We start from the raw sequence: 27674 nt of genomic DNA on the forward strand, positions 1-27674 counted from the left end.
TGGCTCTGTTTTTTAAACTTTGTAACAGGAGAGAATCTGCGGTTGTGTGACTGCATTGCAACATGTTTTCTTCTACACACTAAAAAAAGCTAATAAACCAGTTATAACAGAGATTGTATGTGTGGGTAAGGGCACAGTTTGGCGGCAACAGTTCGACGGCAGAGCTTAGTTGTCAAGGCAGTCTCTCTGATGGCTATCGGAGTGGCAGGCTGTACAAAGATGTTTCAGACCCCCTTTGCACAAGATTGTTGACAGTTGTGATCAGCGATGATTGAACTGCATTACTGTTTATTACTTTTTTTTTTTTTTTTTTTTTTTAAAGTGCGCATCTGAATGCCGGTGGTCCTCGGCTCTCCGGCAGAGCGAGCAGAATCGCGGGGGCCAGGCAGTTTGAGTGGCAGTTGCATATAATTTTCCGTCGGGGATTGACAGACATGGAACATCGTTATTAGATGCCTTTTCCATAATTGCTGACATTTATCCAGTGTTTCAGCGTATTTGCTAATGTATTAATGCAGTCAATCTTTGAGGTGCTGCACATGCCTTTTTAGCCCTGGCTTTTATAGATTCTTAAATTCATGGACCCACACATGCTTATTCCCCTATTGGTTACCGTAGTGACAGGGCTCAGAGATAAGCCTAGACAGAGCCCTTTTATGATTGCTTTTTTCAGGTCACATTAAGTGGGGAGGCTGAGAAGAGTGTCCTTTTTAGATTTCCTACCACCCTCTAAACACAAACAGCTTTGGCTAGTTGAGAAGCTAGCCCCCCCCACTAAACCCCCCCCCACTAAACTCGCCCTCTCTTCCGGTCTGCAAAATCTTGGTTTCTATGGCTGCCTACATTCCTTATATTCACTTCAAGCCCTGGAACCACTGATGGGTTTTCTCTCCAGAGGAAAACTAAAGTGCCGTATCTAAATACCGTCTCCCTAAATCGGATTTCGCTGTAGTTTAATTATGTATTGTAATGTTATTAACAAGTGGGTCAACAAATTAACCAGAAAAACCAAGAGCTGCCATGGTTTAGATCATTAAAACAGATCCCATTGTCTTGCCAGGCTTTTAAAGTATGGTACGCACATTTCTAAAACCATAATGTATACTGCACCTTTTTTTTTTTTTTTTTTTTTTTTTTTAATCACGCATGGTTTGCTTCACTATTTTCTTGATATGTTGATGAGAATCTTAGTTAGCAGTCTGGAGACTTGGATTTAGTGGTTTTGGGTTTGCGAGAGTCAGGTTTCTGGATTACAGCACCCCCCCTCCCCACCCCCATCCTCTTTTGAGTTTGGGAAGCTCAGTGTACAGGAGAGAGGCAGGTTGACAGGCAGGCCACCCCCTTTCCCACGCCATGGCTCCGGCTCAGAGAAACAGCAGTGGGAACCACACTCTCGGTTTACCTGTGAATACAATGAGGGGAAGCTATCGGTGTCCAGCTAAACATTACCCTCCCAAGCACTGGGGGTGGAGGCTTGGGGGATCTTAGCTGGCCAGATGGGTACAGGGTGGCTTTCTTTGAGGTCTGTCGGGCCCAATTCTGTATGGTGAACTATGAAAAGGCTCTGCGGTGAGGTTCTTCACTTTCCCTAAAGCAGTGATGTCACCCTTGGTTTGTTGTAATCTGGTTAGATGTGGGATACACTACAGCTCTGTATAAAAAAATAAATAAAAATCTCTCTCTCTCTCTCTCTCTATATATATATATATATATATATATATATATATATATATATATATATATATATATATATATATGCTTGTGCAGTCTAGATAAGGTAACTCATAATTCCATATAAGATGCAGAAACTAATTTAATTAGTTATAATAGGGTTAGTGCTGGAAGAGTTACGCAGTCACACAAGAAATCACACAAACACACAGGTGCGAGGAACTGCACTCAAACCCCAGTCCTGAAGGTAACTGTGAGAGGCAGTGATGAGACGGAAGGCTAATCAGGAGTGACATGTCAAAACCAGCCTGGATATCATGCATAGAGTGAACAGGTGTGCGAAGTGTGACTTCCCATAGACCCTTCCACCCTCTGCACCCTGCGCCAGGGAGAGAAACGGGGCGCTGGGAGCCTTCAATAGAGCTGTCGGCAAGAATGATCTCACCCTCGCAGCCGCAAACCAAACACTGGCATTTACAACAAAAAAAGAAAAAAAGAGAAAGCCTTTCTGCATCACTGCAGGCTTTTCTCAAATGCAAGTGTTAATTAAAAGAAGTAAAAAAAAAAAGAGTTGAACCACGGGTGACAGAGGTTAACATCCCCCATTTCTGAAAGAGATTGAGGAGTGAAGTACTACTCGAGGGAGCCCACTTGCCAGCAAGAGACTTGGGGAAGAGAGAGGCTAGCCACGATCGTAGCTGAACTCTTTGATATGGTAAGCTGTGTCTTCACAGCAATAGTGCTAAATGTACGTATACTTGTGAGGGGCTTAGTGGACTGATTCTTCTTGACGAGGTATTCTCCCTTATTGAGGAAGCTGGTATTCATAGACATACCCCAAAACATGTGTCATGCACACGCAATCGTATGCGACTTTAGCGCTGGTACAAACCATTTTATATGCAAATGCCATTTTGACAATTTGTTTGAAGGCAAATTTTAAAAAGCTCTTGTTTGCCAGAACAGATTAGTTTTAACATTGTATTACTGTGATGGCCAAACACAGTACTTCTTTAAACTTTAATATTACTCCTTATTTAAATGTTTACAGTAATATTCGGTCTTCATTGCTTAACTGTGTCTTGACTGTTTTTTTTTTTTTTTTTTAATGCTTGGATTTAATTACGGGTTACATATTGCAATATTTACTAACAGATGTATAAATATCACATGAAATTATTGGAATTTGAAAAATCTATGTTCGTGTGTGTGTTTGTGAACTTCCATAAAGTATTTTGCTTTTATTCAAAAAAATAAATAAAAGCAAAATTCACGCAAGACGGAAAGGGAGATTTGCTTCAAGTTCACTGTAGAACTCAAGTACTGCTCAAAATTTTTAAACATTCAGCGGCCGTGGAGCTCCTATGTATTTTTAATTCACCCAATAGCACCGCACAGAATTGAAATAAAAAAATGATTTAAAGCTGTTGCTAAGTATTTGGCGAATTTTGGGGAACAGTGATGCAACATGGGGGTGGGTAGGGGGCCCTGCACTGAAGAGACCTCTTCCTGGCCTCAATAGTTGCCTGGATTAAGCCTTGAATATCTTATTCTCAATGCAAGTGGCTCAAAAGCAAGCTGCCCAGGCTCGATCTCCTGACCTTGACTTTTCTTTATATTTTTAATATGGTTTCTCTCCCTTCCCCTCATCTCCTCTTTTAATTGTTTCCGTCCTGTCTTGTTTCTCTGCTCTGCGGGTGCAATACTGTTTAACCCTGATGGAGCTGATAGGGGGGCCTCGAGGCCAGCCCAGGCAAGCCAGCAACTTGCCAAGCCCTGAGATTCACAACAAGGAGCTACAGCCGACGGCATAGCAGGTCGTCGAAACGTACTGCTTTGTATTAATTGGATACATGGGTGCCACAGTGAACCAACCAATGTCGTAATTTTTGTTTAATTTGTTTTTGGTTGTTCCTTTTAAGATTTTGAAGGTATTTTTTTGGGAATATGACGATTTGCAGTTTCTCATTAAGCTTGCAGAGAAACAGGGTCAGATCTTTGTCAGGCACTGACTTCTAGCCTAATGTTTATCTAATTTCATTTCAGTACTAGGTTACTGAAAATAATTTGATGGTCATCATGATTAGGATGCAGCGTGAGCTGAGCGTGAATTGTAGTAGGGCTCATGTATTAAGGTGCAGGATACTGTATATGTTTTAAAGATGCTGGGGAACTGAGCAGCAATGAGAATCAAGTGCAGGATGCACAGATACTTTTACTCAGTAATTAAGAATGTACAGACTAAATGTTGATACCTTTTGACTTCTCTAACTTTTTACTTTCTAGAAAGAAGATTGTGCTTGTTTAGCTTCTCCTCTGTCTTCAGATGGTCAGACTGCAATGAGTTGACCTGATGAAGCCAGTTTGAGTCACGTCTGTATTGGAATAATAGTCTGTTTCTGCAGCAGCTTACTAACAATTGACACGCTTGCTGATGATAGAAGCCATGGCTGGTTGGCTTTATTTCCAGTATAGAAATTACAAAGTGAAAGGAGATCCTAAACCCGAGAGATTCGCCAGCATATCTTGCTTATCACGTACTGTATTACACATTTTTGTCCAATCTTTTTAACCCTATAATGCATTTTGTGAGGAACAATTTTTTTTCAGAAATGCAAATAAAATGTGTACCGTGCTTACTTCACAATAAGACTTGCTTGTCATTTGAATTTATGAAGTTTTCCTTTCCTTTCACAAGACCAAGCAGCCTGGGGTTAAATCCATTGTAGGACACACAAATTTTGTAGAACACCCACGCAAAAACATTATACTATATAAAATACCATAACCAAGCATACTGCACCTACAGCACACGTTTTTCCAAAAATTGCCAAAGAGTGCACATTTATACTGGGGAAATAAAGGTATTTGCTGTTAGGCTAACCCACTCTGAACATCACAGTTGCTCATCCCTTAGCCCCTTTGAAACTGCAGTATCAAAAACATGCCGCTCCTGAGAGAGGACGACCGTTGAGTGCAACGTAACAGCCAGCAACTGCCTCAACAGACTGCTGTTTTTAGAAGCCATGTGATGTAGTCGCAGGTTGGTGTGTTTCTGCTAACTAATGGACTGATTTACTGTTTTTATATAGGTAGAGTAGAATTCCAGATTCAGGAATATGTAAAGGGTGACATCCTAAAGCATTGATTACAGGTAGCCTGTCAGATTGCTGGAAAATGTGTTTGTAGGCTCATCATAATAAAACATGCGACATTTTCTTTTATTTTTGTGGGTGTTTCTCATCGGTCGAGGGCTTGATGGTTTGATTTTTTTCCTCTATTGACATTTTCCTTTTTTTTTCCAAAATATAACTCATAGTGACAATACAGATTTAACAAATGGAACTATGTAAGATTGTAGTGGCTTTACTATTGCAGTAACCTGATTATGTCAGATGGTGTCTCTGGTCCTGAGAGTGAAGCTTTGAGTGCCACTGACATAGTGCATGCTCTTCGTTTGTTCTTGCATTTACAGTTTAAAAGCAGAAGATAAAGAAGGCAGCATTCTGTGAGAAAAGCAATACAGAACCGTGTCTGCTTCTAGAGTAGTTTCTATTGTGATACTGTTTTTAATCAGTCTGGAAACTAGCGCCGGTATTGAAGAATCCAAAGCAATTTGGTTAAGTGATCGGCATTGATTTATGCTGGAACGTTAAGCTATCTTCTGGTACACTCCACAGATCTAAAGCTCTGATTGTATGTGTTTATAATTGGACCTTGAAACATTATCTTCTTATGTGAGGCTGGGAATGCCATAACTGTAATTAAATGGCAACATGCTATGCATTTTTTCCCCACCTTTCTCAAACTTGAACTGTACTGTACTGTATTGTACTGTATCTCAGAAATGAGCTGCTGTAGTGGGACACAGAGCATTGTTCTCTCTCCCGGCTCCACTGGGAGGCAGTACAGTAATTAGTGTTTTCTGACACTTGGCAGCGGTTTGTATTGAGGCAGTTTTCTTTTGGGTTTGCTGGCTAAGATTCCAAACGTCTGCAAGGTTTAGTACCCTACTAGAATATTGTTGGCAACCCTCAATTTAAAGTAATGCGGTACTGTAATTTAGAATAACAGTAGCCTGTGTGCTTGTGGCATCCATCAAACTGTCACGATACCCAACAACAATAATTTTGGCAGGGTTTTGTTTGCCTTAAAAACAGATACAGTACATTTGTTCACAGCCAGTCATTCGCTGATGGCAAAAGACTGTTCTAAAATTAGACAACACACAGTCAAGGCAAACTTGCCATAGAGATGTCCAAATGAGTCATTCTTTGTGTAACAGCCTGGGGATGATCAGTCATTAACTACTGGTGATGAAGAGGTGTGTGGGTGCTGTTGCTGGAGTATATCACTATTTTTAAAATGTGCAGTATGTGAAAATCTTGACCTCCGATTGGCTGTCCACTGACTTGCTAAGGCGGGGCATGATTCAAAAAGTGGTTGAGAACCACTGCTCTTTAAGACCTGGTGCAGTATGACTAGCAAGGACCTAATCCCAGTTACTCACTGTCAGGGTCAGAGTTCACGGTACTCAAAGGTCACGCAGTCCTAGTGAAGCCGATCCTGGAGCACATTGTCACTGTGGTGAGAGGGCATCATAGCGGCCCCTGGGACCCTGTGTGTGCTTCATGGGAACTCAGGAAGGGCAAGACTTTGAATGGAGCTCTGACTGTGTCATCCGGACTGTTTGCACTTCATGTGGGAAAGCCAGCCCTGAGCAATCTCATGGCGCAGTGGTTTCTATTATCCAGAAACTTGCATTTTACAAGGAATGTTTTTTTTAAATAGTACATTGGAATCTTCTGTTCTAATTGTAGTTTATTGATGGTGGTGGCGGTTATGCTGGTAATAAATTATATGACATTAAACGTAGTTTCTTAATGGTTATGGAGGATGATAAAAACAATACAAATGCATACTGGACATGCTTCATATTTATTGCAAAAAATGGCAGTTTTGGAAAAAAACATAGAATAACTTCTAACTGCCCAAGTGTTTATTTGTATATAACTTTCCATACTGTAATTAAAGCAAAACATAACTGTTTCAGAAATTCAAAGATGATGATGATGATGAAGAAGGTGATGATTTCTGTCAATGATCAGGGTGTGTTCACATATCTGGGTTCACAAACTGTAAGGCTATTGTGTATATTTGCCTGTAATTTGACTTAATTAGCACTCTGTACCTCGTTCTCACCTGAGATCCAAGACACAAGTCTTGAACAGTTTGTGGGTGAGTGCAGAGTCAGGGTGCAGCAGGGTGAGAAGGCTGTGTGTGTTTGCTAGCAAGCGCACTGCAGATGATTAGGGTGGCTAATGTTAATGAGTCTCCCCAGTACTCTAGCAGGGTGATATTTCCACAGGCTGCTTGCTTGCTAATTAGCAGGGCAAACACAAATGAACATGGTGCACAGTAGTTGGAGATTCAAGTACCCCCTAGAGGTACCTGGTGTAGTCCTGGAGGCTGGCAAGCAGATCAAAGTGTTTTCTTTTTTAATTGTTTAGCTAGAAGGTAGCAATGTTAGGGAAAATGAGAGTGCTTGGAAATGAAACAGTTCTTTTGATACAATAATTTGTAGGAGAAACAGATCTGTAGCGCTCCTCTCAGTTTTAGTCACAATGGACAGCAGTTCTGGCAGACTTGGTGCTTGGTTGGCAGGGGCTTCTATAATCATGCCTGCACAAGTCGCTGATGAGGAATAAAATAAGGCTGCCGTCAGCCATTCTGGAGCACAAGATTCCCTGAAGGTATTAGAGGTGATACTTATTTAACCTTGGTTTACAATGAATCTCAGGATGTTTTTTTCAATGTATAAGTGATTGGTAGCATTTAGCCCCACCTCCATTTCAAAGTAGTCTAGACCCCATAAACTGTATTGTACATGTCACTTATTGGGGTGGTGGAATAAAATGAATGTGTGAGTTCTTCATAATACATTTTTAGGTAAAAACACCTTTTTTTTTTTACCTTAAATGAGAGAGTTGTGTTTTGTTCCCTCTTTTAGATGACGTTAGCTGTGGCTGGGATAAGCTTCCCCTGTCATCGTCTCACTGTCTGCCGGAGAACGTCCCCTGCCCACACCCAAGAGCAGCCTGAGGAGGTCAGTGACAGCTTGCTGTCTTGCACCCGGTGCAGAGCTACTCGATGAGGGGCTAATGCAGGCTTGAGACTGAGTGATCACTCTGAGTCAAACCTGCTTATCCTGCCACAGCACTGGCTTTGAGGATGAGTGCTTAGGGCTTGATTGCTCAGAGAGCCATTCCACACCAAATGGATAATGGTCCTGATAATGCTGGAAGTGTTTTAGGAGAATCAATAAATACTAATACTTCAATATTGTGACTAAAAGTACAGAGACTGATTTTAAATGTTTAGTACACTTGTCATATAATTCTAAAATGGAACTTTGATTTTTACTACAGCTTCCATAAGCATGTATTCCATTATGAAGCAAGGGTCGGGTTATAGGTCAATTGAGATCACCAGGGTTCGGATTAGAAAGATTCTACTGTATTTACAAGCCCCTGAATTAAATGGTTTATTTCTGGTTTGGGATCTTTATTTGGTGCTCTTTTCCTTCCTGACCATTTGGGAGTAAATATCTCTCCTGTAGTGTTCAATTCCTCTTCAGTTCCTGTGTTGGGGCTGCAGCTTAGCCCTTTATGCAGCTGAATATCCCTGGAGTTATTTGTCGTAGGGCATTGAAACTTGACATGTAGCAACAGTGGAGCGTGGGGATATAGAGCGAAATGGGTGACATGGTTTTGGGTGGGGTTGTGATGCCAACCATACCATTCTGTTCCCCATACTATGCCGTTCTACCAGCCTTAGTAACTTTGCTCTATGGCACATGCCTTTACCCACGCTGTGTATTAGTGGAAGGGAGCTGTTTTGAGCATGCACGTTTTTGAAGAGCCCTTTCCTTTCCTGATCCAATAATTCTGATCCCGTGTTTTAAACCCCTCTGTAGTGTACGGATGTCCACATGGTGAGCGACAGTGAAGGGGATGACTTTGAGGATGCCTCCGAGTTCGGGGTAGACGAAGGAGAGATATTTGGAATGGGGACCTCAGCCTCCCGGAAGTCTCCAATGAGTACGTTTCACCACGTCTTTAAACCCAGTTTTTTGTTTGTTTATTTTATTTTCTAAAGTACTTGGTTCAGCTCCAAAGTCAGTGGAAATGAGTTTGTTGATCTCAACATTGTGACAGTTCTGCAGCCCTACAGAGGTGCCTGGTAGTTTTTTAGTCACCTGTAGGGTGCTAGAATTCTCTGTAAACTGCAGTCTCTGTTATGCAGTTTACTTTCTAGGTTAACTTGGAAACAGTGTAACAACACGTTAAATGGCAGGGAATGCACATTAAGTGCTATTTTAGAATGTGGGCGTTTTATTGCCCGGATTATTCTAATGACAGTAATAATGATAAAGCTGTTTTTGCCTGGTTCTCATGCACCTTCATGTCACAGTATTTGTAAGTGCTGCCCTCCTTTCTTTCTTGCTTCCTTAGTGCCAGAAAACTCTGAGAATGAGGGAGATGCCTTACTGCACTTTACTGCCGAATTCTCATCGAGGTGAGACAACCACAGTCTGTGTTCAGTTATATTTGGGGGGGTGGGGAGGTGGTTTGTTTCACATGAAATAGAAGTATTTCATATAAAACAGACCAGTTAGAGAGGCTTTTTTAACATGAGCTGTTCTGTGTGTGTCTGTGTTGAAGATATGGAGAGTGCCACCCTGTGTTCTTCATCGGCTCGCTTGAGGCAGCGTTTCAGGAGACCTTCTATGGGAAAGCCCGGGATGTAAGTATTTTACTTATCGTTCCTGCTGCTCTACACTGTGGGTGTAAGTAGGGCTGTAACGAGACACTAATTTCACGATGTGCATCATGATACATGTGATGGTCGTGTTGGGCTACTTATATGATGCATAATAAGATCAAATGATCATTTGTTATAAAAGGCATACATTTAATGAGGTAGGGAGTATGTATTCATACCAACTGTAAAACACACCGATTCAAGAACCACTTGGTGAACTACAGTACAATAAACTGTTGTACAAACGACCCGTGCCTCTATTCCGATACGACATATCATGTAAAGAAGTATCGCGATTCATTGATACGCTAGGAATGGTTACACCCCTAGATATAAATGATCAATAATGCTGTTTTATTTGGCTGTAATTTGTAACTGCTGTATGGAGCAACTGGTAACTGCAGAGCGTGGAGACTGGATAAGAGACTCTAGCGAAGGGCTTCGCACCCTGTCAAACTGGAAAAAGGAATGTAAAAAACAACAAAACCGCAGCAAAGGAAAGTGATAGACAGCTGACCTTTCTTTGAAAGAAAATGAGTTCAGTAACGGGGCTTGAAAAGCCACAGCTCATTCCTGTGAAGTGGAGATTGTGTATAACAGTAAATAAAAAAGGCACACAAGATCGGCCTAACCCTTCCGCACGGACCTGTGATGCTCATTAAGTGTTTATTGGAGTGGACAGATTTTGAGGGGATTTTTTGCTCAGGCCCTGTCAATGGCTATCCGGCTAATCGCTAAGTAAAACACTACATTTGATGAAGTGTTTCTGGTGAAGAGGCTCTCAATCCCTCTTAATGAAAACGCTCAGGGCCGATGAGCCGGGGGGGATCAGTGGAGCTCTGAGCCAGGCCCCTCATCCCTGTCTGCTGTGTTTGAAGTCTCGAACGTTTTGATTAATCAGGCTAACCCTGCTATCTATCTGCAGATCTTCACGTTTCAGATTAAGACGCCATCAAAATTCATTAGAGGACAGGGAATTGCTTTTTCATGAAGCGCTCTCATTTGCAGTCTGTTTAAGACACAGCTGTCCTAACCCTGCTGTCGAATGCTTTCTGCCCTGCGATTATCACCGCTGTAAGGGAATCTTAGTCTATCTCGGTTCAAAGGCACTCTTGCCATACACCCTCATGTCAATGTTAAACACATGTTTTTTTTCTTTTTTTTTTTTTTTTAATTTACAAGAACCAATGTGGTAAAAACGAAATACTTTTCCCCTTTCAAATGATTTTTCTAACTTTCTGAGAAGATGGGTTGACACCTTCTGTCAGTGATTTTTTTTTTTTATCAATTAATGTTGTTGGAATACTCTTGACTAACGTTATTTGCCTAAGTCACCCCACACATGTCATCGAAATGGACGTTTCTACCATCATCCTTCTACATTTCCTTCTACTGAAATTATTAACTGATCAATAAAGCAGACCAGTGGTTGGGAAATGTATCAAAAAAGGTCCAGTTCCTTCAATCTATTGTTCCCTATTCAATGAGTGCTTTTTGAGTGCTGTGCTTGTGTATAGTGTGAAAACAATTGCTTTTAATGATTTTTATGCACATTATAGTCATTATTTATGTAGTTTATACAGTTTGTGGCAGTTTAAAGGAATTTAAACCAGTTTTGTGAAGTTTTTTGTTTTATTTGTTTTGCTTTAAATTATAGTAAACCCCATTTATGTATGTGGGGTATATTTAAGCCACTTTCTGCCTTCAGTGTGAGCCCAGTTATTGTCGGTGACTAAGGATTGATTACACCTGGTTAGGAAGCGATTTAAAAATAATTTGCAGAGCTAAATGTACTTGTTCATATTTGAGGGGAAATGTGCAAGACTGAGTCAACTGGGCTGATTATTGCTCCTTGCTTTTCCTACACTGCCATTAGTTCTAGTTCAGTAGTGAAGAGTTTTGTTGATCTGAGGAGTGGATCTCTGTAGTACTCTGGGAAAACCTGGACCTGCTCCAAGCGCACCTCTCCCAGCAGAGGGGTTGCTGCTAAAGGGGGGGGGGTGGGTGGGGGGGGGGGGGGGGGGGGGGGGGGGCTTCTGGAGGCCCAACAAAAGGAACAGGAATAAAACCAATGGGGTAAAAAATGTCTGATAAATACTAGATCTTCTTTGAAATAAAACAAACAAACCAAAAACTCAGTTGCCAGTCCTCCCCCACCCCCATAATGTAAATTAAAAATACATAGAGAAAAAGGGAACCCTGTCTACTTTATCAGAAAGCGGGCTTCCCACAAAGGGCAGATTAAAGGGTTTGGGAACGGGGCGCCGGTCAAAGTGGCTTTTCCACTAACTAAACACTTTCTTAAAGTTTCCACGCGGGGAGTGCGAAATAATGAAGTCATCCGTGTGTTGTGTTTTTTGTTTTGTTTTTTTCTTTAAAGAATTTCTTCATCCTCCTTCCAAAAGCTGCATTTGCTTGTCTTCCCAGCGTGAGTGTTTAATCTTTTCAAGATCTTGAATTGGCCCAGTGAATGAGCTCCAAGCTCTTTCTCACTAGGAGCTGGAGGCTTATTCTAAAGCTCTAATCACTGAGCAAACATAGCCGTGCCCTCCTCCTCTCCTAGAGACGCTGTACAATGCTGGAGGCTTTTTTATCTTCTCCAGATTGGAATAACCTGGATATTGCCGAACCTTCCTCTTAGAAAAGCAGAATAGGGGGAAATGAACCATCAGTTAAAAAAAAAAAAAAAAAAAAAAAACACACACACTTGATTGTTGTTTGTAAGTTCTTCTGTTAACCTCTCCTGTCTTTTTAAATTTGACATCTCTCTCATCTACACAGGAAATTCTTCAGGCTCATTTTGCCCATATTGCTCGTTAAATACCCCCAGATTTATAAGTTGGGATTCGTCAATATTTGGCAGACTCTGGTGCTTATGAGATGGTTTATTGGTTTTTTTATGTAAAGTAAACGGAGTGATTTGTTCCATTCCATAAATCCTCATTCATGTTGTACTCTAAATGGCTGCAGTGCCCTCTGCTGGGAGGGGCAGGTACTGGGGTAGGTGAAATGCTCCACCACTGACTGTACCTGACTCTGTAGATACAATCAAAGCATCATTGACTCCTGGCTTGAGAAACTTAAAATTTTAGTTGCAGGAACCATTTGCACAATCAGTGTATGCAACTGAACTAAATCACCATTAGGTGGCACAATCAACAGTGTTGACAGACCCCTGCTGGTAGAGGCTAGTAATATAAAGTAGATACACGAACAGACAGTTAAAGTGTTACAGTGGTTTATTGCTATCTTACATATTTCCTAATCCTGTCAAAAGTGATTGGTGTTTTGGTAAAAAAATTATTTACCAACTGAAGCGGTAGCAAAGCTGATATTTTGCGCATTTTAAGGTCTTGCTAGTATAATGAAAATAGTGGCAAAACTTAAACCTGCATGTTCCTATGGTACCTGTCACATTGACCCTGCATGTTCCTATGGTACCTGTCACATTGACCCTGCATGTTCCTATGGTACCTGTCACATTGACCCTGCGTGTTCCTATGGTACCTGTCACATTGAATCAATCTGAAGCAGAGCTCTCTTGATTTTCTGGTACGTTGCATTTCCATTCAGCCCTGATTTATGGTTGCATAGGATAAATCAGATAGTATATTGAGGGCTGCTAAAGCTTTGCTGGCTTCCCCCTCTGTGAGGTTGGTCTGTAGTTTTGTAAATTACCGTATACATGTACTTACATATACCTCACTTGCGCCTTTACTCAGATCTTAAGCACTTCACAACCAATTGTGAAAAAAGCTCTGCATGCCCATTTCTTAAGATACATTATCGGCAATGTGGGCTGTGAGGACTTATACAGTATCTTTAATATGGTGTCCAACAGAAACCTGTTCACAGGCATTGATCTTCAATGCACATGATTCTAGCCAGCAGGCACCATTGTACACAGCACACCCCTGTAACGGACATGCCACTGTGAGTTTCCAGTATTCTGTGGTTCCTGCTGTTCATTTTCACCTCTATGATCTCTTTTCTTCCCTCAGAGGAAGCCCCTTGCCATCTACCTTCACCACGATGACAGCGTCCTCACCAACGTCTTCTGCTCCCAGATGCTGTGTGCTGAATCCATTGTCTCCTACCTCAGCCAGAACTTCATCACCTGGGCGTGGGACATGACGAAAGAAGCCAACAGAGCCAGGTAATGACTACAGAGCCATGCTGACCCCAAGGAGAGCCATGGTGGTGACATGCAAAATGTTCCTGGCCCTCTGCCAGAAATTTCCCATGCAGTTGCACTTTAAATTGTGCCTCAATGTTGTTTTTCCTTTTCTTAAATAACCTTGTTTATTCAAAAACCCCTGGGGATCCTCATTTGTAATTTAAACCTGCACACAAACTCTCCCGCTCAGAACACAATCGCCGCCTGCAGGTGCAACAGGTGTCCCTGTCTTCATGCGTCTTGCACCAGGCCTTGCAGGTAAGGTCATGTCACCAAAGCTCCTGTGACACTGAAGGAACAGCTCCGCTTTGAAAGCCAGTGCTAATTGATCAAAGAGCCTCCCCCTTTCATGTATGTAATTAGCTGCATTCACAGCTGTTGACCCCTTACCCTGGGGTATTGCACTGGCCGTGACGCACGCCTGCATACAGAACGCTTGACCCTTTGGAAATGCATTCCCGCCTACCTCCGTCCAAATCCAGCCCAGGTGTGAGCCTTAAGTGTTGGACAGGCTAACTGGTGAGAACCCCTTGCTTTCTCTCCCCGCTGTTCAGAAAGCATTTTGATCTTGCCAGTTGCTGAAACAGATGGGAGTTTAATTGTGCGCCAGCGGGCAGGTTAGACTCTGGGGCACAACTCCTTTCTTCCACTAGGCTACTTCACTAAGTAACCCCCTGTATAGAGGGCTTTAAGAAAGATGCAGTTAAGACATTGGCCTTCTCTTGCCCCCCTCTCTCCCATTCTTTCCTTTCACTTTCTTTATTAGAGAAGGGATCTGGAGCTTTTCCTTTTTAACCTTCCTGCTCAATTGAAACTGTTGCAGTAAAAGGAGTACACAAGTTGTTTTTGAAAATGTAACAGCAGATCTCCTTCACAAGTGCTTATCGGTTAATTTGGTTGCATAAAGTCAGTCTCGCTGTGTGAGCAAATAACTGGTGTGGTCACGGGAAACCTTGAATCAGCAGTCTCCAGCAATCATGTATGATTTTAAAACTAGAATATGTACACTGCTGTGCAAAAGTCTTAGACATGTTGCATTTTACTACTCTGATGCATTATGAGCATCAGCAATTTACTCAAAGTCTCCGCTAGTGTTTTCTACTATTATAACAACCTTGACTTGCATAAAGAAGGAAAAACATTGAGTGGAATAGCGCGCATCACTCGATTTTCAAGGTGTGGTATCTGAAGCATAATCAACAAGTACAGAGAAACATCATCTGTAATTGACAAACCCAGGACTGGAAGACTCAAAAAGCTGTCTAACAAAGATGAGCAATACTTGAAGATAATATCCTTAAGGAATAGAAAGAAGACAAGCGTTGAATTGACAACAGAACTGGCAGAAGGCGCAGGTATCGTTGTCTATCAAACCAACAGTACGAAAGTACGAAGGACACTCTTGAATCAGGACTTAAAGGATGTGTTGCAGTAAGAATACCTTTGTTAAAAGAGCACAAGACTAAAAGGCTAAAATATGCACAAGAACAGAAATTGGATTATGGAACAATGGCCAGAGGTGCTTTGGACTGTTGATGGATTGTCAACGACACCTGTAGAAGTAATGCCATTGGGTACCAGGTTTATTTTACCTGCGAGAGGTGTTTTTTTTTTTTTTTTTTTTTTATACTGTACTGTAATATAGTACAGTACAAATTGTAGTTTTGTATTCAAAGATTTCTCCCCCTATACTGAGATACTTTCGGTTCTTCAATTTTTTTGTTGTTGATTATGATATGCAAGTATTTAAAGTATAATGATATAGATAAACTGCTGGTGTACCTGATGATGATGATGATGATGATGATGATAATAATAATAATAATAAGGTTGCACCAACAATCTTTTGTGCTAAAGCCGTTCTTTTCATTTGGTGCCGAGTCAAATCCATGTGTTCCTATGTAACATCAGAAGCTCCCAAGAACCCGAGTGGAAGGGCTGCTGTGCTGGTGTTGGGTTTCAAACGACCCCCTGGCATATTGTTCACATCTCCTTGCTGACTGGTTAGAATTACCAGTGCACATTGTTCAAGGGCTGCACTTGTCAGGGCTCCCCTAACACCACACAACAAGAGGCAGGATTAAGAAAAGGGATTGTCTCAATAGGCAAGACCTGGGATCTTCATCAGGTAATAAACTCAGAGGTGTGTTTTTTAATCAGGCACTTAAGACTACCTTTTTTTTTTTTTTTTAAACCTTCTGCTGTGGGCTGCATGTTAGGAAGAGTGATATTGGTTTACTTTTTGAATAGTAACCTAAAACAACAAATCTGTAATTATGCATGAAAATGAACAATGGTGTCTGTATAAAAGAAAACAAACCTGTTTTCTAGTCAGTGCATTCTAGTAGTGCACTGACTGTTAAAGTTAGATGTAAAAGTGCATCTTTGATGAATGTAATTAATGCATTTTCAGTTAGGTCTGCTTCCTGATGAAGTACTGTCCTATGGAAGAACATGGTAAATGCACATCATATCGTGACATTTGTGTATTGCAAAACCCTTATGTCCGAAAACACCCCTCTGCAACACCTGAAACTCTTCATTCTCTCTGTGGAGAGTCTACAACCTTTTAGACCTGTCTCGTGATCCCCTAATGCCAGGAAAAGAGCAGGGGTGGTACTTGTGGTACTTGATTTGTTAACATGGGTCATTTATTTCAAGCTCAGTAGAACTACTTGTTGAGCTATGGTACTATTATATTCAGGTGCCAGCAATGTGATCAGTCATGTACTAAATATACAGGATCGAAGTGTTAAACCTCACTTGACGCTGTACATCTTTTATTCATTACCTGCTGGAAGAGATCCAAACAACCATGGAAGGAAAACCCTTCCACAAACCTGTGCAGAGAGCTTGAATTGCTCAGAACGCTGGTACCTCAGCGCTGTAGTAACACAATACAAAAAAAAACTGCAATATATATATATATATATATATATATATATATACGCTATATATATATATATAATTATATATATTATATAAAACAAAGTTTATTAGCTGATGTACCCATTCTGCTTGGTTTCCCTTCTCTTTTTAATGTGCATAATTAATGTTGGATAAAGCTAACCTTCCACCAGTTTCCACACTCTCGGTGACCTGTAGTTCTCTTCCTATCTCATCCCCTTTTTCTTTTAAACAGATCTTATTAAATTGGATCTTATTAAAATCATTTATATTTGCATTCAGCCCTTTGCAATTCATTAATATTATGACATTTACCACCGGCTCTGTAGGGCTGCTGCAGTCGGCTCCCTTTTTCCTTTTACGAAATGTTAATTTAAAGTTCCGCCTTTTAATGGAATAAAAAATCCTTGGCTTTTTTTTTTTTTTTTTTTTTTTTACTTGTCAATTTGAAAAAGTCTTGTGACTTAGTGAATACTAATTCAGAAGGCTGCTTGGATTTAGAAGACTTTGCTGTGAGTGAAAAGCAAATTATTTGAAGCCCTGAGTTTGAGCCATTATGCAGTTACTGGAAGAGGTCAGGAGGTCTTGCAATTCACTTTCACTGGTTTTAAAAGTTTACACTTATTATTTACTAAAATAATAATAACCTTTATAATAATATATTAATAACCTAATTAACCTTTAGTTAAATTAAGTTTTATTGTTTAATTTTAAAAATATTATTGAGACAATTCATAGGTTTACAACTTTTGTGGCAAGACATAATAATTAGAAAAGGCAAATGGACCTGTGAATGACCCTCATGCACCCCAATGTCTTATGTCAGGTCAAGACAGCATTGATTTGCATCCACAAAATGACTTGTTCTGGTATATTTTAGCATTGAAGGATTTTTTATTTTGAGATAATTGTGGGCTAAAAATAATAACTCGCAGAAAACACCTTTTTCCTCATCTGTTCAATTTAGTTTAAATAAATTTGACACACAAACAAAATGGTACTGTTGCTTGTTTCATTTTCTATGTTAAAACTGACAATGCTGCAATCAGTTGGCATCATTAATCTCTGTCTGCAGTCAGTTTTAAGCTACAGTACCTATGGTGTTCCATTGATGTGTGACAAAGCAGCAAATCTGTGCAGTTCCTCTCCTAGGACACTGTTGCAGACGAGAGATCATTTTTGAAAATGCTATGCGAGGGTGCACAAAGGACCAGGCCAGATCTGAAACCCTCTTTTCTTGTGTTCATTTATAAAGACTAAATACAATACAATTTATCCCATGCAAGCCCAGGATATTTCTGAAGTTAAACTAGAAGATACAAAAGTCAATGTACAAAAACACTACAACAAGAGCAGTTACTAATAACACTAATGAAGGCATGGCCAAAACATTTCTTCTGTTGAAAAAATATACTTGTGTAAATCAGATCTGAATATATGTTTTGTATTAACCTTGCTCATCCTGGCTAATGGTCTGAATAAACCAATGATGTGTCTGTGAAATGCACCAATACTCACATTTCTAGTTTCTTTTAGGGGGAACCCTTTTAGTATCAAGGCTATGTTTAGTATACGTGTTTCTGTCATGGAGAACAACAATTGTGAGAGGAACCACTGTCCAACAGGAAGATCGTTTATTTCATGCAGGGTGTCCCTAGCACATGTCAGATATATTTTAGACACTGCAGTGGATGTGGCTGACATCAAACCAGTGGTCCTAGTGTTACAATGATTTAAATCACTTTAACCTTTCTGTTGTGTATGGGTTAGTAAACATGTCTCATTCCCTCCTAAGGTTACTCACGATGTGCACGAGGCACTTCGGCAGCGTGGTGGCACAGACCATCCGAACTTACAAAACCGATCAGTTCCCCCTCTTACTCATCGTCATGGGAAAAAGGTCGTCGAACGAAGTCTTAAACGTGATTCAGGGTAAGGATGTGCTGTGTTTCCAGAAATAATACCTTGGCAGTCATAGGAACAGGCGCCTGACCCCAAGCTGCACCGGTGACACTGCGTCTTATTGGGGTTTGGTGACAGTGTGTCTTATTGGGTCAATCTATGGAAAAGTGTATGTGTAGAATCTAAGAGCTGGGAAGCAGTGTTAGAAATCAGTAGTGACCCTCCTCTGGAAGTTGTCCTGGCAGCTATAAGAGAGGAAAAAATTATTTTACCATTACAGAGCAAATTTAACACTATTTCTCAGTGCTGGGTATTTTAAATGTTCATAAATAAGGATAAGCCACTGCTGATTTCTTGTTTGGATCTGGGAGGGAGTGTAGTTGGAATTAAAGAACTAGTAGGTGCAAGATATTCAGATCTCAACTTGATCTCAACTCTAACTCCGGCAGTGAAATAAATAATTGATAGAGATATATTAGCAAAGCCAATCTAACTATTATAAATAAAATATTATTGTTAGGTTACATAGGTATTTATGCATAGAATTTTTAAAAAGCTTAAATACTCATAATATTTAGGAAAAAATAGTCTAATTAGATATTGGCATTATAGTCTGTGATTTCTCTGCCCTTCTCTCAGCTAATAACAACTCTGTGATTAACTCTTAATTTTTTTTTTAATAACTTGTGCATTGCTAGGAAACACGACCGTGGACGAGCTGATGATGAGGCTGATGGCAGCCATGGACATCTTCACTGCTCAACAGCAAGAGGACATTAGAGATGAGGTAAGCTGTCATAAGTGTTCAGTGGGTGGTTGTATTGCTTTTTAAACATGAACCAAAGAGGCACATGCAACTTTGAGATTCTCTCTACAAACATAGTGGCATGGAGAGAAGGGCTCAGTTGACAGTGATTTCAAATGGACACGCCCAAACTGTGGCTCACCGTTTACACATTGTACTGAAAGAATGTCCCATAAGTCAATCCACCAAAGCACTTTTGTGATAAAGTGATCATGCCTTCCAGTCCAGGGCAGGCTTGAGGCATACGGACTGAAGTGCTCTCTCCCTCATCCCCCGAAGAGAAAGGGTGCTCACTCCAGTCCAGGGCAGCATTGAGGCAGGAAGTCTGAACTGCTCCCTGTCAACCCCTAAGAGAAATCGTGGTGTAAATCTCTGGCTGGATTTTCACTCATCACCTGGCCTAGCAGTGCGTACCCCGGTTTATTCAGAGTTAATATCTAGAGAGATTTTTTTTCCATCATTTTCTGTTTTCCCTGAGCTCATTTGTTCCTAAATTAACTTTTAATCAACAGTTAATCCTGCTGTGGATTGCACTGTGGAGATAGGAAGTGAGTTGAACTGAAGGGCTCGCTCTATTCCTGGCACAAGGCTCGGCTTTAGCACTTTTGTTTTTTTACTTTGTATGTGTTCGGCGCTTCGAGAAAGGCGCCTGGTACCTTTTTAAAACACTGCTTAATATTCACGAAAACTGTTCTAAACCATTGTTAAATAAGATAACTTTATTATAAACAGTCTTTGAAAAAGAATGGAAATAGCTCAAGTTATAACGTGCTAAATAATGTTCAAACCAAATTTTGTCAGAATTGGGCAAATGCTTCTACAGATATGTGAAATGTAAGTGTGATGTACAAGCGGGCTTGGGCAGACTCCATATATAGATTGTGATTCACTCAGTAACCTGGTTCTTAGCAAGTCGTTCTTTAGATATATGTGAAATACGTATGTACAGCCGCCTCCATTGCATCCTCATCACCAGGATTGTGCCTCCCCAAACCATGGATCTGACTCAACAGAACTATAAAGCTTGACCATTCAAATGCAACCTTTGGAAGTTCAGTGGAGACAGGCTCAGGACTGAGGGCAGTCCAATGCTTTCTTTTTCACTTAGAGACTGATAAGTGTATGGAACAGGTTACTGCTGATTCCCTGGGATCCTTCAAGAGTTGTCTGGATGCAGTCCTGGAACGAGTTGGTTATTTAAAACTGGCTGAGCTATGATAGGCTGAACAGCCTCCTCGCTTTCATAACTTCTCTCATGTTCTCACATACTTTGCCTGTGTGCCCTAACCCTGCCCTGGGGAACTGCTGAGGTAATAAGTTCACACTACATGCTGGCCCTGTTATGACATCTCTGTGAGACTGTAGACAAAGGTGCCCATAACTGTTTCCTTGGAGCACACAAAAAAAAACAGCAACACCTTGTGAGATCCATAATGTACAACATGTTTGTACGAACCTCTGCCGGCATTCCTTTTTATACTTGCATTTTTTATTTAAGAATGCTTTTGCTGAAAAAAAGAAAGACGTATTCTTCTCAAAAAGTTATTATACTTAAACAAGAAGAGACAACTGCTTTCCTTTGTCAAGGAAAAGAGCGTGACTTAGGACCTGGAACTGCCAGGCCCTGACAATGGGAGCCAGATCCAAATTCCGGTTTCTTTTCTCTAAAGCCTCCTTTTAAGTCAGCAAAAACCACAAAGTCTAACAAACGGAGACCTCCCCTGCCTGATAGTAAAAATCGAGACTGTATATCTTTCATGTAAATACAGGAATCCTGCAGATTAGTGCATTGAAAACGTAGGCTTCCTGTGAGACGGGAGTGAAAACAGCAGAGGAATAATAATAAAAACGTTTATTTTTCATGGAAGACATTTAACCCTTTGCTTCTTTTTACTGTAGCAATTGGACCAATTGAAAAATTTGTTGAGTGCTTCTTCATCCCATAGATCCAAATTCTACCTTTCTCTTGCCTGTACAGTTTTTCAGTTTCCACATTTCATTCTTTGCTTTCTTTCCCTCCCTTGCCTACATGACCAACTGTACCTAGCGACAAAATTAGCATATGCACATCCCTCTTAATGGGGGCCATAAGATATTTTTGTATAAGTTTCATTGTATCAGATATGCAGTTTTCTTGACAGCCTCCATACTCTGCAGTATTCAGGTAGACTCAATGACTTGGAATAAAGGTCATTAGCAAGTTTCTTCACAGTTGGACAACTGATTCTCCTGATATATGAAAAAAATGTAAATGTGACAGACAGCTTACATACTTCCCTATATTCTGATATTAGCAATACTAAAGACTGTGCTTGTCAAGTTTCATCACAATCGGATAAGTGTTTCTCTAGATTAACTATGACATGCATACTGCTACCTCCACTGTATCTGTGTCCCTGGGCATATGCAGCCCCAGTGGGGGATAAGAAGTCAAATAAAAGACAAGGATCTTCTGCCAGAATTGTAGCTGGTCCTCCCACCCCACCCTGCCCAGTCCTCCCTACCTTCCCCATGCTTGAGCCCGAAGGTGTACAATGCATTACAGTAACTCTCTGTGACAGGCGGGGGCAGGGTGGGGTTGTGCCCCAGCAGCTGATCTGTCAGTAATGCACTCCTTTCTCTCAGCTGTCAGCTCGGATAACAGTAATGACACAGAGTATTCTGTCCACACAGCTGCCCGGGTTCAGACACGTGCTTGTCCAAACCTCATCTGTCTGCACCCCTCTCGCTACAGTGACACTGACAAAAACAAACCCTCTTTTGGTTATCTGGGAAGCTTTACTGTATTTAGTTTTGAATTCATACTGCATGGCACCAGTTCAGCCCTTCCTTTTTTCGCTCAACGTTCCTCTGTGCTTTACTTCTTGAGGCTGTGTTTGCTAAGGTGCCAATGCCAGTGAAAATCTAGTGTGGTAATATTGTAAAAAATAAAAAAATACTAGTGTTACCTGGTCAACGATGGCTATTAGACCATTATCTGCCCCATGACTTGCTTGAAGAATAAGATGGAAATTTGGCCTACAAGTGACAGGCAAAAATGAAGATATTTACTATGGAAGTTGTTTAACTTTTTATTGTAACTAACATAGGGTATATTTAAAAAAATGCACTTCGCTATTGGCACATTCTTGTTTGTCCACGTGTATCAAATCCTATATAGGCCCTTGTGCAATTGTGTTCATTTTAAAGTAAATTTTTGCAGCTGCATTTTTTTTTTTTTTTTTTTTTTTTTTTTTTTTTTAATGAGAGTGCAATCTTTAAACAATATCATATTTGAATATTAATCACAACCCATACTAACGACTGGCTGTCACGTGTAGATAAAAGTCAAATTCTTCTAGACCCTTGACCTTTCTGTAAAACCTCAAAGTTACAAACACATATGAACTTGCCCTGTCAACCAAACTAATACAAGTTTTAGAATTACAGACATTTCAGACTTCTGCAAACCCACCTTTCCTGATGTCTTCTGTATATGTATGTTACTATTTCAAAAGTTGTTTTTTTTAACCTTTCCCTCAAAGAATAAATAGTATACAATATTAAAAAAAAGAAAAGTGAAGAGAAAACTGAAACTTGACCTGAAAGATTAGAAATGATTTAGGGTGTTATTTTTTTTTTTTTAAGTATCAGCTTGTCCTGTGTTAAACAAAACAAGCAATGAACCTAAATATCTTCAACATAACAAATTAGTGTTGCTGGTGCCATAATATAATCGTTAAAAATGATTTGGTTGCCACTCCTTTTAAGAGTGCTCGGAGAAGAGAGTGGAGGTTTGGTCTGTGAGCAAAGACAATATGAATGTTCACCCCATTGCCCTTCCTTGATAGCCAGTGACACACATCTCTACAGTCTAGACTAGACACATGCTTCCGGACAGTTTCGTGTGAACCAAGTCTTTCAGAATAAATAGTTCTGCTCTGCTCGCCCTTGTCTAGTGATTTTTGTATTTTGCGGACACACCTGAGTCACATTCCCGGAGTAATGAGCGTGAACGTGATTCAGATAGAGCGAACCTGCTAGGCAGCCGCGTGTCAACCCCGGGCATGATTCATTCCACACCTGAGCACAGCCGAGCAGAAGGGAGACAGAGATAAGAGGTAACAGGTACAAAGGTGAGGCGGGTGACGTGCAAAAAGGTTAAGAACTTAATTACCTGAGAACTGTGGCAAACTTGACAGTTATGTGTTTGTGATGGATACATACTGTGGCTGGGCCAAAACGTCTGCCATAACACTGTTTGTAGAACAAGTTACTACAGGCAGTGAGGTATAGCCCACTGGATTGGTTGCAGGAGTTACTAATTTGTATAGTGGAGGCATTCACAGTTATACATATGTCATCTGTTTTGTGAAAATCCTGCCAGAATGGGGAGAAGGGATTCTACTTGCTCTGCTGTCAATCCTATTTTTTTAGCACTACCTTGCTCATCTATAATAATTAGGTGCAAGTGGTCAGGACCATGCTAAACCTCTCCATTAAACGATGGATAACTCCTGTTGGTTCTAAGCACACTTAACAAGAACCCAATTGCTCATTTTAGCATCACTTCTCAACTATACCAGTCAAAAGTTTGAGTACACCTGCTTGAAACCAGGTTTTTCATGATATAAGCTGATAATCGTAAGTGAATTGCATTCAAAAATTTAATTTTAAATGAAAATGTAAATATTGTCAATTTCAATGAAACTGTCACCCAAAGCAAGGGGATTTCATTCTGAAATCAGTTAAGTCTGAAATCTGTATAACACGGTGTTAGAACACTGGCCTAAGTATAAAATTGTCTTTGTTAGATGTTCTCTGAGTTAACTAGCATGTTACCTAATTAACCTTTTGTCACCAATTATTGTTAACAGGCGAGGGTCCATGATTACTATAAATATAGGTAGCATAGGCACAAGTTTGTCATTCCTGAATGTAAAGGAGCAGAAAATGGCAAAATACACTCAATTAAGCAAGGAAAATTACTTTAAAAAGTGAAGGTGAATCTTTAAGACAAATCGCAAGAACTTTGCAAGTGTCTGTACTGCTGTGGCCAAGACCATCAAACGATTTGAAGAAACTGGCACTCATGAGGACTGAACAAGGTAAGGCAGGCCAAGGGTGACCTCAGAATCAGAGAACAAGTTCATTCGAGTCACAAGTCTGCGAAACCGGCAATTAACTGCCTCTGAAATACAAGCTCAGCTAAATGCTACTAGAAGTACAGATGTTTCAACATCAAGTGTTCAGAGGAGATTGTGTGAAGCTGGCCTAACTGGAAGAAATGCTGCAAAGAAACCATTGTTAAGAGTGCAAAATAAGAGTAAGAGACTTGCCAGGGCCAAAAAACACAGAAACTGGACGTTTGAGGAGTGGAAGTCGGTCTTATGGTGGAGGCAGTGTCATGGTCTGGGGTTGCTTTGCTGGTGACAGAGTTGGTGATCTTTACCAAGTCCATGGCAAGCTCAACCAGCATGGCTATCATAGCATACTTCAGAGGCATGCCATTCCATCAGGATTATGGCTAGTTGGGCAGTCCTTCATTCTTCAGCAAGGTAATGACCCGAAACACACCTCAAAGTTGTGAAAGAGCTATCTGGCGAAGAAGGAAAGTGAAGGACAACTCAGTCTAATGACCTGGCCTGCCCAGTCTCCAGACCTCAATCCCATAGAAATTGTATGGGACGAACTGGACAGAAGAGTCAAAACAAAGCTACCCACAAGTGCCCTATATCACTGGGAATTGCTGCAGAAGAGCTGGGAAGACATGTTGGGTGATTTTCTGCTGAAACTTGTTATCCCAATGCCTCGTGTTTGTGAGGCTGTTATTAAGGAAAAGGGTGGCTATTTTGAGGAATCCAAGATTTAGAGACAGTTTTCAATTTTCTTGAGCATTGCTTTGATGCTCCTTATGTTTTGTTTTGTATATTGTAACGTGTTGTCATTTTCAAGTATTTACAGAAAAATATGCGACGTAAAACATTGTCAATTATGAAAAAACCTAGTTTCAGGCAAGCGTACTCAAACTTTTGATACTGTACATCTATCTAATTGTGATTTAAATATCCAATTGTGATTTAAATATTGTTTGTACATCCTTGAATCAGGAGTAAATATGAATGACGCTGTCTTTGTCTGTCTGTATATCACACTTCTATTTTGAATTGTGCATACAGTGGATGTAGGTTATGGTGACAGTAACATACACTCTGAAAAGTGTTTTCAAATGGGGCAAGTGCTTTTTAAAGGTGCTAATACTGCCCCTGTGGGAAGTAAACGAACAGGATTGTAAATCCAGCTGATGTCAAGTCACGTTCGAGAGACACGCAACACTGTTCATAACCTCCAAGCTGTAAAGGAGCTGCCCCAGTTGAAAGAGTGAGCACGTCTTTGGGTGCCAGCTTGCATTATTTCCTCAGCCTGCTGTTCCAGTGCTGGACAGAAGACCATTGTGATGGGTTTATAGCTGATGGGGTGTGTTGAAAACTGCTTCCAGTGGCTCGCAGTCTATGCAAACACTGACATTTAGTGGCAGAGTTTGCTACAAAGACGTGACGTTTGTACACATTTACCAGCCCTGGGGTTGTAGTGTTCCTCTGCAGGGGGGACGCTTGGTTGCTACTGTAAACACAACGTAATTAGCAGCTTCTTTGGTAGAGCCGCAGTGCCTGGTGCTTATAACACTCAAGTGCTTTTGTCTTTTTGAATTGTTTTTTTATTTTCTCTCTCACACTTTTAACTGTTAGTTGTTGTTGGTCTTCAAGTGCAGACAGTCTTTCCCTCCCTCTATATTATTTCATTCAGATAGCGCTACAGGATAGAGATCATTCAAGATTTATAGAACTTTCGCATTTGCCAGCTTAGGTTTACTGAGAATCTACAGCTATTATCTGGAGCACTTCCTTGTAAATCCTCACAATAGTACAATGTTTGTATTTAATGTTTGCTTTACATCAACTTTGTTTTGTGTGTGTGTGTGTGTGATAGTCCACCACATCTGCCTTAAAGCTGCCTTTTAAGGATATTGCATTGATTAATCAGAGTCTGTTTCAGTTTGACAAAAATCGGAAGCAAAAAAAGGATTAATTTCTTCTAATTTTCTTACTGATCTGCTAACCGTTGCTTTACCTTTTCATTGTGGCCGCTTCCCGCCCCCCTACACCTTATCAAAGACTGCAGCACAGGCAGTTTTTAAAAAACATTTGGTGGAAAAAAAACAAATAGTGTAACCTGACCACACAATGGAAATGGTGCGGTTTCACTTCTTGGAAGGTTTTGTGCAATGGCTGTCATCCATAGCAGGTAGAAAGCAGCGAAACGAATCTCTGTGCAAACAGCACGTTCAAGAATAAAAGGATTTCAGGTTCCGCTATAGGGGGTCTTTGTGTAATGGATCTTAAGCTGGAATCATGCATTCTACTCTTTCATACCCTTATGAAAGCTTAGGTTATTGCTAACAAAATAATTTCATAAATCTGACCTCTGGCGCAGTCCTGTTCAACATCTAGATCTCAATTGTGCAGTTTTGATAGAAATGCAACTTTTAGCAAAAATGCTATTTTGGTATTATACCAAGATAAAAACCTCACGGTTTAGAAGGCTTGCTTTCAGGTAGTCTTGCACTTCCTGGAGGGTGACATCCCCACCCCTTCAACGGCTTCTTTCCTGTCATTAACCAGCCAGCTGCTTCACCTGTTGACTGACGGGCTTTAGCCGATAGCATGCTTTAACCCTGAACACACTGCTGAGGTGAAATCACTTGGGGAAGTGAAGCAGTATCAGAGTTCCTGAAAATAAGGCAAGCAAACTGAGAATTTTTTCAGCCTAGTGTAGTTCCAGGACCTGTGTAGCAAATGGAAAAGCTTGACGGGTGTTTATTTTGATAGCTACAACCACTTAAGTAAAGGAGTCGCAGATTGGCTCCCGCCCCTACCTTCTCAGTGAGGGACTTAGAAGCTGGATTTGTTCACCATACAGACCATTTAAAGTTGGTTTTGTAACACTGTTGAATGTATTCATGAATTTTTCACAACAGGACGAACGAGAAGCACGAGAGCTGGTGAAGAGGGAACAGGATGAAGCCTACCGCGTGTCTTTGGAGGCAGACCGAGCCAAGGTTGGTTTTGAACACATGACAGTTATCGGGACCTAGCAGGTGGGAATCTGGGCCCTGTCAATCGTAGACACCCCATACCCTTGATCGGTTCTCTGATTTCCTGGGTCACCCAAGGGTTATAAAAAGGGGAAGGTATACAAATGTGAGGCAGAGTTTTGGATCAGCTGCATACTAATTGATTCTCACATTCAACAGATCGAAAATGGTTTTCAGTGAAAACATTTTGAACATTTAATGCAAAGTTTCCTAACCTCCCCCTGTCTTTAAACTTTGCCCTGTACCTACCTATA

General features: G+C 40.7%; 1 protein-coding gene across 2 annotated transcripts in view; it reads left to right on the forward strand.

The window, feature by feature from the left end:
- LOC121326993 (FAS-associated factor 1-like) overlaps positions 1–27674 on the forward strand; it is an 84680-nt gene that overhangs the window by 42329 nt on the left and 14677 nt on the right. For both annotated transcript variants that reach the window (XM_041270709.1, XM_041270707.1), the window contains 8 exons: positions 7682–7777; positions 8648–8771; positions 9186–9249; positions 9396–9477; positions 13497–13651; positions 18375–18511; positions 19180–19268; positions 27304–27384. In XM_041270709.1, coding sequence (XP_041126643.1) covers positions 7682–7777; positions 8648–8771; positions 9186–9249; positions 9396–9477; positions 13497–13651; positions 18375–18511; positions 19180–19268; positions 27304–27384 — 828 coding nt within the window. The remainder of the gene's footprint in view (positions 1–7681; positions 7778–8647; positions 8772–9185; positions 9250–9395; positions 9478–13496; positions 13652–18374; positions 18512–19179; positions 19269–27303; positions 27385–27674) is intronic.

This window comes from Polyodon spathula, chromosome 14 (genome assembly GCF_017654505.1).
Source record: "Polyodon spathula isolate WHYD16114869_AA chromosome 14, ASM1765450v1, whole genome shotgun sequence".
Lineage (NCBI taxonomy): Eukaryota > Metazoa > Chordata > Actinopteri > Acipenseriformes > Polyodontidae > Polyodon > Polyodon spathula.